Source organism: Camelina sativa, chromosome 16 (assembly GCF_000633955.1).
Source record: "Camelina sativa cultivar DH55 chromosome 16, Cs, whole genome shotgun sequence".
Classification (NCBI taxonomy): domain Eukaryota; kingdom Viridiplantae; phylum Streptophyta; class Magnoliopsida; order Brassicales; family Brassicaceae; genus Camelina; species Camelina sativa.
In genome coordinates, this window is record NC_025700.1 from 27,399,919 (window position 1) to 27,422,198 (window position 22,280).

Sequence of the window (22,280 nt, forward strand, 5' to 3'; positions counted from 1 at the left end):
AAAAAAAAAAAAAAAAAAAAAAAAAAATTAAGAACCTAGCTCAATATATAAATCCAACCAAGGAAAGAAATATATATTTTTGGTTGTATATATTTGGTTTTAATAAAATAAACACAAATCATTCACCTTTCCGAAAGGTGACACTAGTTGTTGTAATGAAGTAATCTGGTCCCTTAGATTCTCTTTTCTCACCTGTTACATTTACATCCATTTTATCCACCAAGAAATTGAATTAAAATAAAAGGTTAGAAACAAAACTTGAAATATGATCATGTACCTTAAAAGTTGGCAACGCTGAAGGCGTGGTGACTCTGGGTTTCTTCGCCTCAGATTCATTATCCTTTGCTTTCTTCAAAGACTCACTCTGAGCTCTTGTCTTCAGATTCTTCTCAACGGAAAAAAAAATTAATAATTTAGCTACAAAACTAATAATATATATACCTTTTAACAAAAAAAAAAAAAAAAACTTATAATATATATCAGCAAAATTATTTCAGACATGTATGAGATTATTTACCTTGGTTTTGTCATCGACACGAGTAGAGATTATCTGCGGAGTAGTTACAAAATTGGTCGGCGTCGTGTTGTTTACGTTAGTTGTTGATGAACTCCAAAAGGGTCGAGAATTTGGGTTGTTAGAGAAGTTGTTAATTAGTCCATAAGCGGTTTGATGATGAGGGTTTGTCTTATTCGCCCAAGAGAGTTGAGGATCGTTGATTAAACCACTTGAGGTGGAGATAAAGTTGTATGGACTTGGTTCGGGTTCGTAAAAGGTTCGTAACAAGCTTGAGGACGAAGAAGTTGATGGAGATGAAGAACAAGCTGGATTAAGTATATAAGGTGAAGTAGTTGTGGATAAGAATCCTTGGCCATTATCTTGATCTTGTGAGGTCCTTATGAAGTTTGAGTTTAAGTCTTCTTGTCTGAAAAACACAAAACAAGAACAAAGCATATCTTATGAATATTATAGATCTTGTTTATCAAGAAATTAAAAAACAAATTTAGGGTTTTTTTTTATAGGAATTTACAAAATGGTTTGGTTCCAATCTGTAGAAGAGTTTGAGGAAAACCCTAGACCCATCATCTGCAACGTCGAGTCAATCGTCACGGTGCTTCCTCCACTATCGGAATCCGCCTCTCGCTGCCCAAAAACGATATTGTTGTCGGTACAAGTCATCCTAGATTTGATATTCTCTTGGGAGCCAAAATCATCGGAAGTGATAGCAGCTCCGAAACAAGGTGACAAGAAATGATCAGAAGGAGACATAACGCTCCTTGGCGAGTTCCACCACGCGCCGCCTCCGCCACCACAAATCGCCGCCGTAGCTTGAAACTCCTCCGCCATATAAAGAGAACTGATCAGAAAGTTTTGATATATGCTTTCTTCTAGATCGTTTCTATAGGAAGGTCAAAGCTTATATGTATGAGTGTGTGGTATGTGATATGAAGAGCATTGAGGTGAAATTTTGGTATATGTTTACGAGGGTGTGTATGTTTATATAGGCAAGTACGGACAAGTGTGTGGAAATTACCGGAATTTAGTTGACATTTGAAGACAAAAAAAAAATATCAGCTAACATTCCCGAGTGAATTTTTTAAAAAAATATAAAAACTAATCTTGATTTTTTAATGTATTCCTTAGGCTAAATATTTTATCTGAAAGAAAACATGTTGTAATAATAGTGTTCCTAATCCCTAAATTTTCTTATATTATTCTAAGAACAACTGTAAGTGAGATTTGTTTCTTTGCTGCTTAGCTTTTCCAAGAAACGATAATTATCTTCTTATTTTAATTAATTAAATATTTAATTTGAGATTAGATAGGTGTTTGGTATTATGCAAGATGCCAAAAGGGGGATAATATTTATATTTAGACATTTTATCTAACGGTAACCTATATGATTGGTTGACACAAAAAAATTCTGAAAATCGATCGTTTGGTCAGAAATAGAAAACTTTTTACGACTGATTAAAGTCTACGCATGCGTATATATAACATACATTAAAAAAAAATGTACTGAAATATAAAGGTTAAGATTTTGAACAATGATATTTCTTATTAATTATTTATGCTTCCAACCATACATGATTTTTTTTAAATCAGATCAGTTTAGTAATTGCTCCCAAAGACAAAATATGACTAATTATTTAGTTTAGGCAAAGTATATATATATATATCATAATATTTTAGTTATATATGTAGTGAAACAGAAGGAGTATAATTTTTAACACCTACGAATATAATCACAAATAAAATATCCAGCAAATCATACTATTTTTAATTTTCACTATTCAATGATTTTTTCTTACATTACACACGTATAGATTTATCACTACGACAATTACAATATTTATTTCACTGTCGATCAGATTGTTTTGGTTATAAATAGTAGTATAAAATAAGATTTGTTCTTGTGGCTTGAGACTAAAGGGATAAATGGTATATGATGACGATCCTCGATCGATGCTGAGTTTCGATCTGTGTGTCACGTCACCGTTTCTGGACCTACTGTGTTTGTGACTTTTTTTCACAATCTCTTTATACCAAACGGTCCATATTCTTTTCAACTAGCTTTTTCTAAATTCCGTAAATATTTTATTCTTCAAATAAATTTGATAAGTCAATCAATTATTGCACTTTACTAATTACAAGTCACTATTTTGTTTTTTTTATCCTTTTTCTTAGTTTTTTAATTTCTATTATATGCGCAGCCACACAACTTTAATATTGGACTTGTTAAACCTTATAATAGTGTAACCCTATCTGTTATTTATGGGCATTATTATACCCGCTCGAATCACAGTTAACCGGGCTGTGTCACCGTCCAGAAAGTAATCACGTTTTATATATGGAAAGACATAGCCATATAAACACAATTTCGTAGAAAATTTGAGTCCCACCCGATCTGATCCAGACAAATAAAGTATAGTAATTCCAAATAATTTATCTTCAAATACATTTTTTCTGATCAAAACATATAACAAAGTGATTTGTGTTAGTACCCTTATTACATAAGCACCTAAATTCAATCAAACTCGAATATGTTATTGACAAAATAGGTTTAACGGGTAATCATATACGCTACGTACCCTTATAGTTACCAATCGCAAAGTGATATTAAAAACTTAATTCTATGACTTTTATATAATCCTTTTTTGGTTACTCATCACTGCTTTTAAATATTTTAGTATCGCTTACGTTTTCCTTTATCCATCATAAAGCTTATCTTATTTAATTTGTGTTACCAATTAGAACCAATATATATTTTGGTTATGAATGTTTGTAGCATAAAGGACTAGGAAATGTAAGTTCTAGTTCTAGTGCTGGTGATTTTGTGGTGTGGTACGGTCCATGTATTACTATCTAAATTTTAATATAATATAATGCATATTANATGTATTCCTTAGGCTAAATATTTTATTTGAAAGAAAACATGTTGTAATAATAGTGTTCCTAATCCCTAAATTTTCTTATATTATTCTAAGAACAACTGTAAGTGAGATTTGTTTCTTTGCTGCTTAGCTTTTCCAAGAAACGATAATTATCTTCTTATTTTAATTAATTAAATATTTAATTTGAGATTAGATAGGTGTTTGGTATTATGCAAGATGCCAAAAGGGGGATAATATTTATATTTAGACATTTTATCTAACGGTAACCTATATGATTGGTTGACACAAAAAAATTCTGAAAATCGATCGTTTGGTCAGAAATAGAAAACTTTTTACGACTGATTAAAGTCTACGCATGCGTATATATAACATACATTAAAAAAAAATGTACTGAAATATAAAGGTTAAGATTTTGAACAATGATATTTCTTATTAATTATTTATGCTTCCAACCATACATGATTTTTTTTAAATCAGATCAGTTTAGTAATTGCTCCCAAAGACAAAATATGACTAATTATTTAGTTTAGGCAAAGTATATATATATATATCATAATATTTTAGTTATATATGTAGTGAAACAGAAGGAGTATAATTTTTAACACCTACGAATATAATCACAAATAAAATATCCAGCAAATCATACTATTTTTAATTTTCACTATTCAATGATTTTTTCTTACATTACACACGTATAGATTTATCACTACGACAATTACAATATTTATTTCACTGTCGATCAGATTGTTTTGGTTATAAATAGTAGTATAAAATAAGATTTGTTCTTGTGGCTTGAGACTAAAGGGATAAATGGTATATGATGACGATCCTCGATCGATGCTGAGTTTCGATCTGTGTGTCACGTCACCGTTTCTGGACCTACTGTGTTTGTGACTTTTTTTCACAATCTCTTTATACCAAACGGTCCATATTCTTTTCAACTAGCTTTTTCTAAATTCCGTAAATATTTTATTCTTCAAATAAATTTGATAAGTCAATCAATTATTGCACTTTACTAATTACAAGTCACTATTTTGTTTTTTTTATCCTTTTTCTTAGTTTTTTAATTTCTATTATATGCGCAGCCACACAACTTTAATATTGGACTTGTTAAACCTTATAATAGTGTAACCCTATCTGTTATTTATGGGCATTATTATACCCGCTCGAATCACAGTTAACCGGGCTGTGTCACCGTCCAGAAAGTAATCACGTTTTATATATGGAAAGACATAGCCATATAAACACAATTTCGTAGAAAATTTGAGTCCCACCCGATCTGATCCAGACAAATAAAGTATAGTAATTCCAAATAATTTATCTTCAAATACATTTTTTCTGATCAAAACATATAACAAAGTGATTTGTGTTAGTACCCTTATTACATAAGCACCTAAATTCAATCAAACTCGAATATGTTATTGACAAAATAGGTTTAACGGGTAATCATATACGCTACGTACCCTTATAGTTACCAATCGCAAAGTGATATTAAAAACTTAATTCTATGACTTTTATATAATCCTTTTTTGGTTACTCATCACTGCTTTTAAATATTTTAGTATCGCTTACGTTTTCCTTTATCCATCATAAAGCTTATCTTATTTAATTTGTGTTACCAATTAGAACCAATATATATTTTGGTTATGAATGTTTGTAGCATAAAGGACTAGGAAATGTAAGTTCTAGTTCTAGTGCTGGTGATTTTGTGGTGTGGTACGGTCCATGTATTACTATCTAAATTTTAATATAATATAATGCATATTATTAACACAAAAAAATGTACAAAGTACGGTATTTCAACAATATTAGATGTGATAAAAAGGAAAAAAAAAAGATATAATCTATATATACATTTCACAATCGTTTTAAGTCATTATATTAGTTGTTATTTTATCTTTATAATAAAAAGATGAAACTGATGGAAAAAAAGAGAGATGAAAGTAATCGATTTGTGGTAGTCCAATGGATGAAACTTATCTTAAGTTTAAGAGACCATTTTCCATAGTTAGTCAGAATGGATATCTTGATAGACAAAAATAAATTTGACACTTTTAAAACTCTATTGATTAGTCATATTAAAAGAAAAATCAAACGAATTAAACTGGTAATACATTATTGGATAATATAGCTATTGTGGAAAAAAATAAGATTAATGTACTATTAAATGGTAATACATTTTTATTGGATAATTGGCTTTTGTGGAAAAATTAAAACTTAAAGGACCCAAATACTCTAATCATTTCTAAAAGAATTAATTGAAAATTGCTTAATGGTCTCTCTGTGCGACACAATGCGTTGACTTAAAGAGTTTTGAAGCGCTGAAATACAGAGACAGTTAGGTCAGATCCATGCGACTGGTAAGTTTTCGTCGTGAAATTAAAATTAATTTTATATAACCGTACCTAAGAAAGTGTCAAAACCAATTTGATCAACTTGCTTAAGCCCATCAGTCCAAAAAAAAAAATCTCTCGTTAACTGATACTTAATAGTTTAATCCAAAAAGTAGCTAGACGCAACGTGACTAACTTAATTTTCTATGAACACACTTGTTTAGTTTAGATTGATATTGGATAAAATAAAATTTATTGAACGAACGTTAAATAAAAAGGAATGTGTCACAGCCATCGTATGACAACATAAACTAGATCCGAAGAATCTTTGTCAGCATCGGTTATTTTCTCTAACGGTCTGGTCGATAGATCCCATCGATATGTAGACCGACACTCCTCTAAACTCTTTGTCGGTCGGCGTTTGGATTTTCTTTTCATCATCGAACATATGCAAAATAGCTTCCATTTTTGTTAAAATTTCTTCTTCCTTTTTTTTTCTTTTCAAAAGCATATTTTTTATAATTATCTAAAACGTACTTACTTATTTATTTATGTCAAAAGAAATCATTATCATCTTTTTTCGCTGTCAAATGCAAACACATTCTTAGATATTTAAGGCGGGCATACTTTACTTATCAATATCACATGTTTTTATAATAATCATCACCAATTCTTTGTTTTAGAATATTTGGTTTTCTTGCAAAAACAACGAAAATTTGTATGCAATCAAATAAAAATCATGTTCAGATTTAAGCAAAAGTTTATTCAATATAAACATGATGTCCATATTTCGTTTAGTCCACCTCAAGTGTTTCGATATTGAAAAGAGAGCTAATAATGTACATGTTCGGATCCCCATTCTACATGGATTATAGGCCAAAAGCCTAAACCTCTTGGTGGTAATCAGATTAATACAAAAAAAAAAAACTAAAAGAAAAAGAATCAGGGTTGAATCAAAACTACTAGTTTTGAAATGTACCGCATTTTCTTATTTTTCATAATAGTGCGATAATGCGTGTGTACACTTTCCGGCCGGATGTAGGAGTAAAACTTGATCACGAACAATGAGATTCATGCACTCGTTTTAAGAAGTTCCTAGTTGACGATAAATTGCTCCAAAATACGTATGTGATATTGCTATATACGTATATACAAATGATATATATACGTATATATGTATATATAGAAGCAATATGAGAAACATGAATGAAATTTTAAAGTAGGTGAAGGACAACGACAAGTAGTCAAAAAAAAAGGACCCACGCGGCAAATATGAGTGGAGACTTTGTTTGGCGCAGATAGTCGGATAAGTGTCAGCGACTCATTCTTTTCTTCAAAACCCCAAATCATCATCATCATATGTTCTTTACCTATTCGTTTGCAAAAGAATTGTTTTTCTTGTTTTTGTATATGTTTTGGGAAAGCAAATGTTTCTTTGTTTCTTAGTACATGATAACATTCTTTTTACACGTAAGTAACGTAACGCTGTTTCTGGGACTCACGAGAGCTATAAGTATAATTTTTATTTCCATGTAGTTCACATAATAATCTCCTTTACTAATCTGAAAAAGAGTCCCTATAACCTTTTGAATGCTTATAAAACTCATGAGTTCTTAGTGTAATACATTTCGATCCCGAAAATATAAACTACTATCATGTTTGGAAACTTTCTGGGTGATCAAATATATAGAAATGTGTTAACACGTTACAGTAGTTCGATTTGTTCAGTTTTTCGCTTTTTCAATAATATGAAATTTAAGAAGTTGCAAATCCTATACAATCCTTTTTCTAAAATATTTGAATTTGATTTAAATTCTAGTTTATGACCATAAAACAAAATGCAAATTACACATGTACACACCTTTTTTTTTTTTGAAAATTGTGAATTTTCATTACTGAAAGGGATTGTAGAAACTACAATTGTTTGTTACATAAGAGAGGCCTTGCCAAAGAAAAGATAAAAATCAAGGGCTAGCTGATGAATCATACACGGGTACATTGTATCAGTTACAAATGCCTTAGCCAATCTCGCATCAGGTTTTTGAAATTCTTCCGTTTTTGATGCAAGATTTGCATCAAGTTCGAGATGAAATTCTTGTAAAGGGTCATGTACACACCTTATAACTCTGTATGTCATTGTCATGTCATTAAACACTATACAAATGGTGCGTGATATTGCATATGCGACATCTATTGTGAGAATGAATGGCACGTAATAACTTTGATAAATAATTACCCAAGGAAACGTTAGAAACATGTTATTCATGTTTTGTCATACAAACACTGTAACGAATTAAGAAAATAAATGAACTGTCCGTAATTAATCCTAATCAAGAGTATAAAATAAGGAGTATATAGGACTAATCAAAGTGCTATTCTTTTGACCGTCATTGCTAAATATTTATTTGTCTAGAAGACTAAAATTATTTCTTTTCTTTACTCATGGAGCATTGGAGCTCACTACCCCACGTGTCTGTCACGGCCATGATGGTTTTTCCGATCGTATCATCGTTTTTGCGATCGTGCAAAAAATAAACTTTCGTTTTTGTAGTCTTCTGCATTTCATCCTAACGTCAGCATGACATCATGCATAGGAGATATATAATATTACAATACAAAAATAAAATTTTGTTTTGATAAATAAATGAAAATATTACTACAACATTTATTCTCAGTGGCTTTCATTTTATCTCGAAAAATAAAACAAATATTATTTGTGTTGTAAAAAGACTCATAGATAATATTATTTATTTTATGTATCATGAGATTAACAAATGAACTTTGATATCGACAATGGTTGGAAGTTTATATCCGCACAATCAATGAATTCTTACGTAAATTATATAAGTTTTTGCACATTATATATACATTCTGCCATTTTGATACAGTATCAAAAATATTGTTTTTCTGAGTATTCCACTGGGATTTTGGCTTATAACATTTACTCATTCTACCTAACTCGATTATTTGAATCTTTTTAATGGTTATTTTGTATTTTGAGTGTTACAAATCATATCTTTTTAACGTTTATTTTGTTTTACAATGAAGTTTTTGCATGTTGCGAAGAGATTATATGTTGTATACATTTTGTTATGTGGAACATTTAGATCATTTTGATTCATATCATAGTAGCTAGGGTCTAACTTTACATGTGTCAAACACAAACATATGTACTGTTAATTAACAAAAAAAAAAAAACCAGAAAAACAAAATATGTAAATCAATCGTTCTTTTCTATATCAATATGTGAATATGTGATTTTGAAGCGCGCTACTTTTGAAAAAACTCATATTACACCAACAGAACTACACACTCGTACTCTTGGGGAAAATCTGAAATTTTAGAAGATGGAGAAAATATGGAATTATACATATATAATAAGATATTTCAGTGCAAGGGTTTCTTCCCACAACATCTTTTAGCAACCATTTATTTGTATAGTATAAATTATGTAACAGTATTGTTAATGATTCATGAACTTATAAACTTGTAATCATGTTTTCTATACTTGGCTAAAAGGTGTGAAACTGGTAACAAGTTTTGAAAAAAGTACTTGTAAACTTTATCATTTCTTTTGAGAAAGTAATTTACACCCAAAAAATATAACCATTTGGCACGCTATAATGCACACAGCGCAATCAAAACATCTCTTTGGTTTATGTGGCTACCGATTAGTGGTTGACTAGTATTGGTCTTCTACTCTTCTTATAAGTTTTACCTTTTTTTAGGTAAGTTGACTCCTAATTTTTCTTATTTTTGTTTATTCTATTTTCTTAATTTTAAGTTTTAGGTAAAGTTGACTCCTAATTTATCTCTTTTTACTTATTTTCTTAATTACAATTGAAGGTCAACGCAGAACTCAAGATCAGTACGACTCTTCTAGATATCGTGCCAAGAAAACGACAAGAGCCGCCCCACGCTTCGACTCTAGTTTTGTCCTATTAATTTGTTTTCGAAATTATTTAATAAACAGAAATAAAACTCAAAGTTTATAGCAAATTATAATGAGAAAAAGAATCTTTGAAAGATCAACATGATTCATTTCAAATGTAAGATTATGCCTATATATAACCTTTGTAGTAGTAGTTGAGATAAAGCTAGAGGAAAGTCTCTCTTGCTATTTTTGGATAAAACATTTGCAACAACAAAAAAATTATTTCAATTTTGTTTACAAATATTTTTGTTTTATAATAGAGCATGTTATTGAAGTTAAATTACATACATTAAATGAAAATGTTGACAAAATAGTTAAATTTACGTTAGTTAAATAAACACAAGATCAAATAATCTTTTACATAATAACTTTTTCCTGAAAATTTTCACCTTAACATGATACATTACGCCAAACGATTCTTATGAAACGATAGTCTACGTTGCTAATAGTCGTTGTTTGAAACCCTATAAGAAAATGCAGTTCGTTATTCTCTTCTGCAAATCACGTATAATAATAATATTGGTTAATTGTTATAGAATTAGCTTACAAAAAAGGGTTAAATTCGGATTTAGAAACAGTAAATACTGTATTTTTTTTTGTTCTTTTTACAAATATATTTAATTTTATAGTACTTGTTTTTCATCTATAATATTGTCATACGTAGTCAATGCTTAGTTAATTTTTTTCCTTGTGCCGCAATATATTTCACTTGAAGTCTAGAACTAATAACAAATACATTCTTTAATGAGATGTGAAGGAGATAAAAAATGTGAAAAGTACGTTTCAGCCCAGAATTAGGTACACAGATTCTAAATTACTTTTAGTTTTGTTATAGATTTTTCTCCGTAATTTTCGTTTTTAATAGACAAAGCAATCATCATTACTTTCGCAGACTTCTAAGAAGGGTTCGAGAGAAGAAGTGAATAAACAACATCAATGGGTTTTTTAGAGTCTTTGAGATGTGGTCGACTCGTCTCTATTGGTCCCAAACTCAATTCCGGTATAAGTTGCCAAAACATAATAAAATTTGACTCGGTCTATTTGTTACTTTTTAGGCTTTGATTTTGTTTTTATAAATAATATATAGTATGATTTAACATATTATTTTTTTTTCAACTAAACATTAAATAAATTAAAAAAGAATTTCAAGATTTGTCCAAGGAGGAGGATAAAAGTTTACAAAAATAGATGCAGAAACTAAAGTTCTAGAAGACCAAGCATTTATTAACATATTAATTATGACGTTTAAGTTTGTATATTACGTTGAAGACATACCTTACATTGTGTGAAATGACATCAGGAATGAGCTGGATTTGCGAACCAGTGAAGGGCTACCATCTCTGGAGTCTCTCGGTGCTTCTATAAGAACAATTTATGCATGTGGACGTCTACTTTAGAAGTGTGATTTGTTTGAGACTAACTGTTCGGATCTATGTAATGTGACAACTGAGAAGCCTTAAGGGACTTAAGAAATTCATGTACTTGGATGAAACAAAACAACTCTTTTCAAGTTTCTCCATATTTTCAAACATTTATAATATTGTTCGTGAGGTACTGAGATTTTGTATAGCTATTAAGATGAGTAGAGAGAGGAAGACTTCTTTCTATATTCAATTTTTAGCTATTATGTCAGTGAGCAATTCACTGACTTCTTTCTATTACTATCTGCAACTGACGCTAAAAACTATCATACCATTTTCATCTTAATTGTGTTCAATTTAGTTTTCTTACACTTAAAATTCAGGTTTACTTCAGATTATATGGTAAGAAAAACTCATACCTCGAGTGGACTGGTCTATAAAGTATGTATAAACAATTTTCACTTCTTTTAAAATTTTTCGGCCCATGATAAAACAAGAAGCCCAAAAATATATGACTTCGTTTGTTTAATAGAGCTTTTAAGTATTATTTACTCGGTAATCAGTATAGGTGATTTGCGGCGTCGTTTTATTGGAGCCTTTGACTTTTATACCTCCTGATTTGATTCTGTTTTGTTTTACTCGTTTCTAAGTGTTGGCGTTACGGAACATAAGAGTACCGCTAGTGAAATTAACAGATACATATGTCTATATGTAGTGTCAGATCATTTCATCTCCCTAGCTAATTATACTAAAAGTTCAAATTTTAAATTGATATTAAATATTTTTAATGTAATTTTTGTAGTTAATTCATATTGCAATTTGATAGAAACCGTTTCATTTTCGGTTCCGTTTGGATTTCTTTTTTGGTCCCACAGCCCACGTTTCTTGTACCATTATTCAGACAAGACAAAGAATAATAATGTCTTATTGAAGACTGACTTAACGAAACCTTTCTAAAAGAAAAGAACCAATTTTGGGTTTCTTTTAGAAATTTTTAAGAGTTAATTAAAATTTAAGCATTTGTCTTAGAATACCTCTCGTTTTTAGGTACTTCACTGTTGCTCATCTCTAAAACAAGCACTTCTCATCTGTCTAAAGTCAATTTTGCCCTTCGGAAGGTGACGTCATTGCATCTTCGCTCTCAACCCAATTCACTCTTTTTAATCTGTGGGTTTTACTGTTGGCAAAAGAAGTGTTGTTGAATATCGTTCTTCCTCTAAATTCTAATCGGGAATCGATGACTTTTAACGAGCCATGGCCGCTGCACAATCACTAGTATCCGATTTGCTGGGTCTTCTTCGTTCTTGGCTTCCATCTTCTAGCTTTAAGGCGTTTGCGTTTGAATCTTGTTGCTGGAGTTAAATCTGTTTGCGNAACGCAGAACTCAAGATCAGTACGACTCTTCTAGATATCGTGCCAAGAAAACGACAAGAGCCGCCCCACGCTTCGACTCTAGTTTTGTCCTATTAATTTGTTTTCGAAATTATTTAATAAACAGAAATAAAACTCAAAGTTTATAGCAAATTATAATGAGAAAAAGAATCTTTGAAAGATCAACATGATTCATTTCAAATGTAAGATTATGCCTATATATAACCTTTGTAGTAGTAGTTGAGATAAAGCTAGAGGAAAGTCTCTCTTGCTATTTTTGGATAAAACATTTGCAACAACAAAAAAATTATTTCAATTTTGTTTACAAATATTTTTGTTTTATAATAGAGCATGTTATTGAAGTTAAATTACATACATTAAATGAAAATGTTGACAAAATAGTTAAATTTACGTTAGTTAAATAAACACAAGATCAAATAATCTTTTACATAATAACTTTTTCCTGAAAATTTTCACCTTAACATGATACATTACGCCAAACGATTCTTATGAAACGATAGTCTACGTTGCTAATAGTCGTTGTTTGAAACCCTATAAGAAAATGCAGTTCGTTATTCTCTTCTGCAAATCACGTATAATAATAATATTGGTTAATTGTTATAGAATTAGCTTACAAAAAAGGGTTAAATTCGGATTTAGAAACAGTAAATACTGTATTTTTTTTTGTTCTTTTTACAAATATATTTAATTTTATAGTACTTGTTTTTCATCTATAATATTGTCATACGTAGTCAATGCTTAGTTAATTTTTTTCCTTGTGCCGCAATATATTTCACTTGAAGTCTAGAACTAATAACAAATACATTCTTTAATGAGATGTGAAGGAGATAAAAAATGTGAAAAGTACGTTTCAGCCCAGAATTAGGTACACAGATTCTAAATTACTTTTAGTTTTGTTATAGATTTTTCTCCGTAATTTTCGTTTTTAATAGACAAAGCAATCATCATTACTTTCGCAGACTTCTAAGAAGGGTTCGAGAGAAGAAGTGAATAAACAACATCAATGGGTTTTTTAGAGTCTTTGAGATGTGGTCGACTCGTCTCTATTGGTCCCAAACTCAATTCCGGTATAAGTTGCCAAAACATAATAAAATTTGACTCGGTCTATTTGTTACTTTTTAGGCTTTGATTTTGTTTTTATAAATAATATATAGTATGATTTAACATATTATTTTTTTTTCAACTAAACATTAAATAAATTAAAAAAGAATTTCAAGATTTGTCCAAGGAGGAGGATAAAAGTTTACAAAAATAGATGCAGAAACTAAAGTTCTAGAAGACCAAGCATTTATTAACATATTAATTATGACGTTTAAGTTTGTATATTACGTTGAAGACATACCTTACATTGTGTGAAATGACATCAGGAATGAGCTGGATTTGCGAACCAGTGAAGGGCTACCATCTCTGGAGTCTCTCGGTGCTTCTATAAGAACAATTTATGCATGTGGACGTCTACTTTAGAAGTGTGATTTGTTTGAGACTAACTGTTCGGATCTATGTAATGTGACAACTGAGAAGCCTTAAGGGACTTAAGAAATTCATGTACTTGGATGAAACAAAACAACTCTTTTCAAGTTTCTCCATATTTTCAAACATTTATAATATTGTTCGTGAGGTACTGAGATTTTGTATAGCTATTAAGATGAGTAGAGAGAGGAAGACTTCTTTCTATATTCAATTTTTAGCTATTATGTCAGTGAGCAATTCACTGACTTCTTTCTATTACTATCTGCAACTGACGCTAAAAACTATCATACCATTTTCATCTTAATTGTGTTCAATTTAGTTTTCTTACACTTAAAATTCAGGTTTACTTCAGATTATATGGTAAGAAAAACTCATACCTCGAGTGGACTGGTCTATAAAGTATGTATAAACAATTTTCACTTCTTTTAAAATTTTTCGGCCCATGATAAAACAAGAAGCCCAAAAATATATGACTTCGTTTGTTTAATAGAGCTTTTAAGTATTATTTACTCGGTAATCAGTATAGGTGATTTGCGGCGTCGTTTTATTGGAGCCTTTGACTTTTATACCTCCTGATTTGATTCTGTTTTGTTTTACTCGTTTCTAAGTGTTGGCGTTACGGAACATAAGAGTACCGCTAGTGAAATTAACAGATACATATGTCTATATGTAGTGTCAGATCATTTCATCTCCCTAGCTAATTATACTAAAAGTTCAAATTTTAAATTGATATTAAATATTTTTAATGTAATTTTTGTAGTTAATTCATATTGCAATTTGATAGAAACCGTTTCATTTTCGGTTCCGTTTGGATTTCTTTTTTGGTCCCACAGCCCACGTTTCTTGTACCATTATTCAGACAAGACAAAGAATAATAATGTCTTATTGAAGACTGACTTAACGAAACCTTTCTAAAAGAAAAGAACCAATTTTGGGTTTCTTTTAGAAATTTTTAAGAGTTAATTAAAATTTAAGCATTTGTCTTAGAATACCTCTCGTTTTTAGGTACTTCACTGTTGCTCATCTCTAAAACAAGCACTTCTCATCTGTCTAAAGTCAATTTTGCCCTTCGGAAGGTGACGTCATTGCATCTTCGCTCTCAACCCAATTCACTCTTTTTAATCTGTGGGTTTTACTGTTGGCAAAAGAAGTGTTGTTGAATATCGTTCTTCCTCTAAATTCTAATCGGGAATCGATGACTTTTAACGAGCCATGGCCGCTGCACAATCACTAGTATCCGATTTGCTGGGTCTTCTTCGTTCTTGGCTTCCATCTTCTAGCTTTAAGGCGTTTGCGTTTGAATCTTGTTGCTGGAGTTAAATCTGTTTGCGATTTCAAACAAAATCAGAATCTTGATGAATGTTTGCTAATTTATTGTAATCTCTGAGAATTTTTTGATAAAATCATGGTGAAATGATAAAATTACTTATTCTTGTTAAAATATGTTGCGTGAAGTGATAGTATTAAGCTTCTCTTAATGTAAATTATTATGATTAAAGGGTGGAATTATTTGTGTTCAAGGCTCTGAGTTTTAGCATATGGCTAAAGTTGGTATACAATTTATTCAATGTCTGAAAGATCTATAGAAAGTACATGATAGTAAGTACCAACAATCTTTGACCTTTTTTTAATTAGGTCCTTAATCTTTGGTTTTAGACTTTTAGTCATTGGAGATGTGAGAGGAAGAGAACTAAAGGTTGGGATCGAGCTTGTGAGTGACTGGAAACACAAGACACAAGCCAAGGCTCTCTTGTTTGAGCAACTTAGAGGTAAACAACATCAAAACCAAATGCATCGATATTTACAAGTGTTAATGCAGCAATTGGTTGACCAAAAATGTTTTGCTCTTTTCTCTTAATGAAGAACTTGGCATTGTCGTTGGAAATGCAGGATGTTATGGTAATGTTTTCAGGTTAAAACCATCAATAGTTTTTTACTAAGACGATGCAGGTGAAATTCGTATTATGTATGACTTCAAATATATTTTCCCCGAAAGATTTTACAACATTGTGATTTCACTAGGTGGTGTTCATGCATGTCTGCTTCCTTTGTGATAATGAAGGTCTATTGTTCAAACGTGTAATTGGTAAGGTAGTTAAATATATCTATTGTGTTTGGGTTCCCCATTTACAATCTACTAGGGTTTAGTTTTAAAGACAAACATTGTGCTAAACTCGTTTTCCTTGGGTTCATTCATCCCTCTCGGCTTTAGGGGGTAGTTTTGAACACAAACATGTTGTTAAATTTGTTTCCCTTGGGCTCATCCATCTCTCTGAGCTTTAGGCTACAGTTTTAAACACCACCGCATTGTTACATTGGTCTTACAAGGTTCGCTTTAAGGTATATAGTTTTGAACACCATCACCCAAAAAGCACCATGGCGCTTAGATGGACAAAATTTTGAGATATCTCCAACATCTTGTGCATGTAATAGTCGCTAGGTTAGTTATAACAAGCATTATAAAGATGTTATGCTTTCCAATGGTCTATACTCCTAGTATACTATGTTGATCTGAATTTGTATAGATGAAACAAATGTTAAAATCTCTTCATCATCCTGNATTCCGGTATAAGTTGCCAAAACATAATAAAATTTGACTCGGTCTATTTGTTACTTTTTAGGCTTTGATTTTGTTTTTATAAATAATATATAGTATGATTTAACATATTATTTTTTTTTCAACTAAACATTAAATAAATTAAAAAAGAATTTCAAGATTTGTCCAAGGAGGAGGATAAAAGTTTACAAAAATAGATGCAGAAACTAAAGTTCTAGAAGACCAAGCATTTATTAACATATTAATTATGACGTTTAAGTTTGTATATTACGTTGAAGACATACCTTACATTGTGTGAAATGACATCAGGAATGAGCTGGATTTGCGAACCAGTGAAGGGCTACCATCTCTGGAGTCTCTCGGTGCTTCTATAAGAACAATTTATGCATGTGGACGTCTACTTTAGAAGTGTGATTTGTTTGAGACTAACTGTTCGGATCTATGTAATGTGACAACTGAGAAGCCTTAAGGGACTTAAGAAATTCATGTACTTGGATGAAACAAAACAACTCTTTTCAAGTTTCTCCATATTTTCAAACATTTATAATATTGTTCGTGAGGTACTGAGATTTTGTATAGCTATTAAGATGAGTAGAGAGAGGAAGACTTCTTTCTATATTCAATTTTTAGCTATTATGTCAGTGAGCAATTCACTGACTTCTTTCTATTACTATCTGCAACTGACGCTAAAAACTATCATACCATTTTCATCTTAATTGTGTTCAATTTAGTTTTCTTACACTTAAAATTCAGGTTTACTTCAGATTATATGGTAAGAAAAACTCATACCTCGAGTGGACTGGTCTATAAAGTATGTATAAACAATTTTCACTTCTTTTAAAATTTTTCGGCCCATGATAAAACAAGAAGCCCAAAAATATATGACTTCGTTTGTTTAATAGAGCTTTTAAGTATTATTTACTCGGTAATCAGTATAGGTGATTTGCGGCGTCGTTTTATTGGAGCCTTTGACTTTTATACCTCCTGATTTGATTCTGTTTTGTTTTACTCGTTTCTAAGTGTTGGCGTTACGGAACATAAGAGTACCGCTAGTGAAATTAACAGATACATATGTCTATATGTAGTGTCAGATCATTTCATCTCCCTAGCTAATTATACTAAAAGTTCAAATTTTAAATTGATATTAAATATTTTTAATGTAATTTTTGTAGTTAATTCATATTGCAATTTGATAGAAACCGTTTCATTTTCGGTTCCGTTTGGATTTCTTTTTTGGTCCCACAGCCCACGTTTCTTGTACCATTATTCAGACAAGACAAAGAATAATAATGTCTTATTGAAGACTGACTTAACGAAACCTTTCTAAAAGAAAAGAACCAATTTTGGGTTTCTTTTAGAAATTTTTAAGAGTTAATTAAAATTTAAGCATTTGTCTTAGAATACCTCTCGTTTTTAGGTACTTCACTGTTGCTCATCTCTAAAACAAGCACTTCTCATCTGTCTAAAGTCAATTTTGCCCTTCGGAAGGTGACGTCATTGCATCTTCGCTCTCAACCCAATTCACTCTTTTTAATCTGTGGGTTTTACTGTTGGCAAAAGAAGTGTTGTTGAATATCGTTCTTCCTCTAAATTCTAATCGGGAATCGATGACTTTTAACGAGCCATGGCCGCTGCACAATCACTAGTATCCGATTTGCTGGGTCTTCTTCGTTCTTGGCTTCCATCTTCTAGCTTTAAGGCGTTTGCGTTTGAATCTTGTTGCTGGAGTTAAATCTGTTTGCGATTTCAAACAAAATCAGAATCTTGATGAATGTTTGCTAATTTATTGTAATCTCTGAGAATTTTTTGATAAAATCATGGTGAAATGATAAAATTACTTATTCTTGTTAAAATATGTTGCGTGAAGTGATAGTATTAAGCTTCTCTTAATGTAAATTATTATGATTAAAGGGTGGAATTATTTGTGTTCAAGGCTCTGAGTTTTAGCATATGGCTAAAGTTGGTATACAATTTATTCAATGTCTGAAAGATCTATAGAAAGTACATGATAGTAAGTACCAACAATCTTTGACCTTTTTTTAATTAGGTCCTTAATCTTTGGTTTTAGACTTTTAGTCATTGGAGATGTGAGAGGAAGAGAACTAAAGGTTGGGATCGAGCTTGTGAGTGACTGGAAACACAAGACACAAGCCAAGGCTGTCTTGTTTGAGCAACTTAGAGGTAAACAACATCAAAACCAAATGCATCGATATTTACAAGTGTTAATGCAGCAATTGGTTGACCAAAAATGTTTTGCTCTTTTCTCTTAATGAAGAACTTGGCATTGTCGTTGGAAATGCAGGATGTTATGGTAATGTTTTCAGGTTAAAACCATCAATAGTTTTTTACTAAGACGATGCAGGTGAAATTCGTATTATGTATGACTTCAAATATATTTTCCCCGAAAGATTTTACAACATTGTGATTTCACTAGGTGGTGTTCATGCATGTCTGCTTCCTTTGTGATAATGAAGGTCTATTGTTCAAACGTGTAATTGGTAAGGTAGTTAAATATATCTATTGTGTTTGGGTTCCCCATTTACAATCTACTAGGGTTTAGTTTTAAAGACAAACATTGTGCTAAACTCGTTTTCCTTGGGTTCATTCATCCCTCTCGGCTTTAGGGGGTAGTTTTGAACACAAACATGTTGTTAAATTTGTTTCCCTTGGGCTCATCCATCTCTCTGAGCTTTAGGCTACAGTTTTAAACACCACCGCATTGTTACATTGGTCTTACAAGGTTCGCTTTAAGGTATATAGTTTTGAACACCATCACCCAAAAAGCACCATGGCGCTTAGATGGACAAAATTTTGAGATATCTCCAACATCTTGTGCATGTAATAGTCGCTAGGTTAGTTATAACAAGCATTATAAAGATGTTATGCTTTCCAATGGTCTATACTCCTAGTATACTATGTTGATCTGAATTTGTATAGATGAAACAAATGTTAAAATCTCTTCATCATCCTGTAAAGGTACAACAATACATTAATTTCACTTTCAGGGGGAAGTGTTCACTTCTTCCTCTGGTTTTTTCTCTTATAACCTCCTTTGTATCAGCCAATTTCTAAAGATACGTTCATAAAACATGGTGAGATGGACGTGGATATCAAGAAGAATGGAGAGCTTCTCACTTTATCTCCCAACCAAACATATGTGTCTGTATTCCAATCCCAACATGAGAAGTTAATCTGAATTCCAAAACACATTATGTATTTTACCGATTTCTTTTAATGGCTAAAAAATTGTTATAAACGTCTTCTATGTGTACACAAAACAATGTTTGAGAAAAATACAGAAATATGTATCATGAATTCATGAACATGAAAAATAATATTATGTACACGAAATCAACCATCTTACACGAAATCAATGTGATCAACTCATCAAAGAAAAACATATTAAACTCGCTTTACTTAATTACCTGACGTCATCACTCCACTAAATATCAACTTCCAGCTCATTGCATAAGGGCAAATTGGTCAAGAAAAAATACTTCTTCTGCTCCTGTAGATGTTTTTTGCCCCGAGTGCTCATTTTGGAGACAACCCCCCGATAAATGCCTCTGCGACAATTATCCCAATTTTTAATTGCAAGATAATAACTATAAAAAAACAACGTAGGGGAAAAAAAGAGAAAAAAAAAGACTAATGTGTGTGATACACTTAACCATGATTGGTACTTAAAAATCCATTAAGTTATGTTTTAAGAAAATGATAGTGTTCCATTATAGTGTTTCCCGGAAACAAACCGTGATTTGCGGAGGTTACAACGTCAATTAGTTCAACATGGCTTTACTTAAGGCAAAAGACTATAATTTCAAATAGTGAGACTATACAGATAATAATATTATTCAAAATTAAGTGGATTGGTTTTAAAATCATAACATGGTACCAAAAAAATATATTTAAATATACGTATATATGAATTAATCACAAATCACAACTCATTGCTAACCAGCTCATAAGCTAAAAAAGACAACTCATATCTCCACTCTTTTGACAAAAACAGAACACCAAACATTAAACCCTTCAAAACACACAAATCTCACCATCCAACCAAAAAAAGAAAGAAAAAAAAGATGTCTGTGCTTCTTATTCTTCTTCTTGTTGTCCGATTCATTACTCCATCTTCACAGTCTTCGATCCGAAACCTCCTCGAAGCTCGTGGTTTACCAGGTGGTTTGTTTCCAGACAACGTGGAGAGTTATAGTCTAGATGAGAAGACAGGGGAGCTCGAAGTTCAGCTACAGAATCCTTGTTTCGCTCGGTTCGAAAACAGAGTTTTCTTTGATAGTGTGATTAAAGCAAACCTAAGCTATGGTGGGCTTGTTGGACTTAAAGGTTTGAAACAAGAAGAGCTTTTTCTTTGGTTACCAGTAAAAGGCATTGCAGTGAATGATCCTTCTTCTGGACTTGTTCTATTCGATATCGGTGTTGCTCATAAACAAATCTCTCGTTCTCTTTTTGAAGATCCTCCTGTTTGTTACCCTCCTGGTGAGCTATTGGTTTTCTCAAAACGTTTTCATGTTTTATGCTAAGTGCTTTATTAATTTATTGATAGAAAGTTAGAAACTTATACTAAAGTCCATTGAATCATATTTTTGTTTGTAGGATCTATAATGGAGAAGTTAGAGAAAAGCAAGATGGATATTCAGCTAAAGAGATGAACGAGTTTTTTTCTTTGGGGTGTGTAAGATTCAAAACTCAAAAATTGTCTCTTTGAAACTTGAACAAAAAAAAAAAGTGTTTTTTTTTTTAAATTTCTTTTACCTTTTTCTTTGGGGTTGTTTGTGGAAATGTGGAAAGTGTTGGGAAATATGTGTAAAATCTGGAAAGAAAGGAGGAAAATTTTGGAACTTTGTATAAACTATGGGGTCTATAAAGTAATCAATTTTGTCACTTGTCAATTTTTTTTATTTTTATTTTCTTTATATGGAGGGAATATAGAGTACTTTAGTTGTTTATTATACTTTTGCTTTAATTTTAGAAAATGATGTTTTTGCATTTTAATCATTATAGTCTAGCATAATCATTGACATAGAATTACGCTTTGAATGGAAGCTGCATTTTATACCAAACAGGCGAACACAGCTGTTAACCTAAATGACAACATACTTATAATGACAAAATTCGAGATATTACAATAAGTGTTCAAAACTTTCATTAACTTTTAAAATCGAGTGGATACTTTAGGTACAATAAATATTTCCTTCGTATCAAAATGTATAAATGATGTTATTTTTTTTGGCTCAATTTCGACTATTCATTATCGAAAGGAATACATCCAAATTCAACGTATATAATATTCACATCCAAATGTATAAGTGATGTTTAACGTCATCCCACAATGATTAATCTTTTTTTTCTGAACTTTTAACTTTTTAATTCTACGAAAAACATAATTTATCATCTATCTAAACATAATCCAACAAATAATAAAAAATGTACATAATGCAAATGGTCATAAAAAATTGTATTAAAAATAAAAATATCAGTGAATTAAAAACAATTTTTTTTCCAAAAATGTATCCAGATCATATCCACATATCATTTAAACTAGGATACTACATTTTTTTTTTTTTGGAATGACATTAAATTAAGTTTTGAATCTTATATTTTTTTTTTATTTCCTCTTATTTCAATAGATTTACAATACATTGGATTGTAAATATGTTAGTTATTATGTGCTGCTATTGTTAGTAACATCTTTGGAATTCTCAATGTTGACTGTCACATTGTATCATTGATCACATTTCAAAAGTCAACATGATTTCAGCAATTTTTTTGACTCTATGGTTATCTTACTAGTTAATTTTAGAATTTATATGTTTTTATAA

General features: G+C 31.0%; 2 protein-coding genes across 2 annotated transcripts; one reads left to right on the plus strand and one right to left on the minus strand.

The window, feature by feature from the left end:
* On the minus strand, positions 127-1,481 carry LOC104752821 (transcription factor bHLH112-like; the record flags this gene model as incomplete). Its single annotated transcript, XM_010475077.2, is given in 4 exon segments — positions 127-192; positions 278-385; positions 518-923; positions 1,029-1,481. Coding segments are annotated over 4 exon segments (897 nt in total), but the record flags the coding sequence as incomplete, so codon positions are not given.
* Positions 20,397-21,345, plus strand: LOC104752822. Its single transcript, XM_010475078.2, has 2 exons — positions 20,397-20,937; positions 21,055-21,345. Exons 1-2 carry the CDS (start codon positions 20,523-20,525, stop codon positions 21,108-21,110), a joined length of 471 nt encoding a protein of 156 aa, XP_010473380.1. The 5' UTR covers positions 20,397-20,522; the 3' UTR covers positions 21,111-21,345.

What these genes read in the sequence shown, in the direction of transcription:
- LOC104752822 (XM_010475078.2), top strand. Translation starts at nt 20,523, where the DNA reads ATGTCTGTGCTTCTTATTCTTCTTCTTGTTGTCCGATTCATTACTCCA. An exon ending in TCCTGTTTGTTACCCTCCTG is followed by an intron (nt 20,938 to 21,054) that starts GTGAGCTATTGG and finishes TTTTGTTTGTAG; the next exon opens with GATCTATAATGGAGAAGTTA.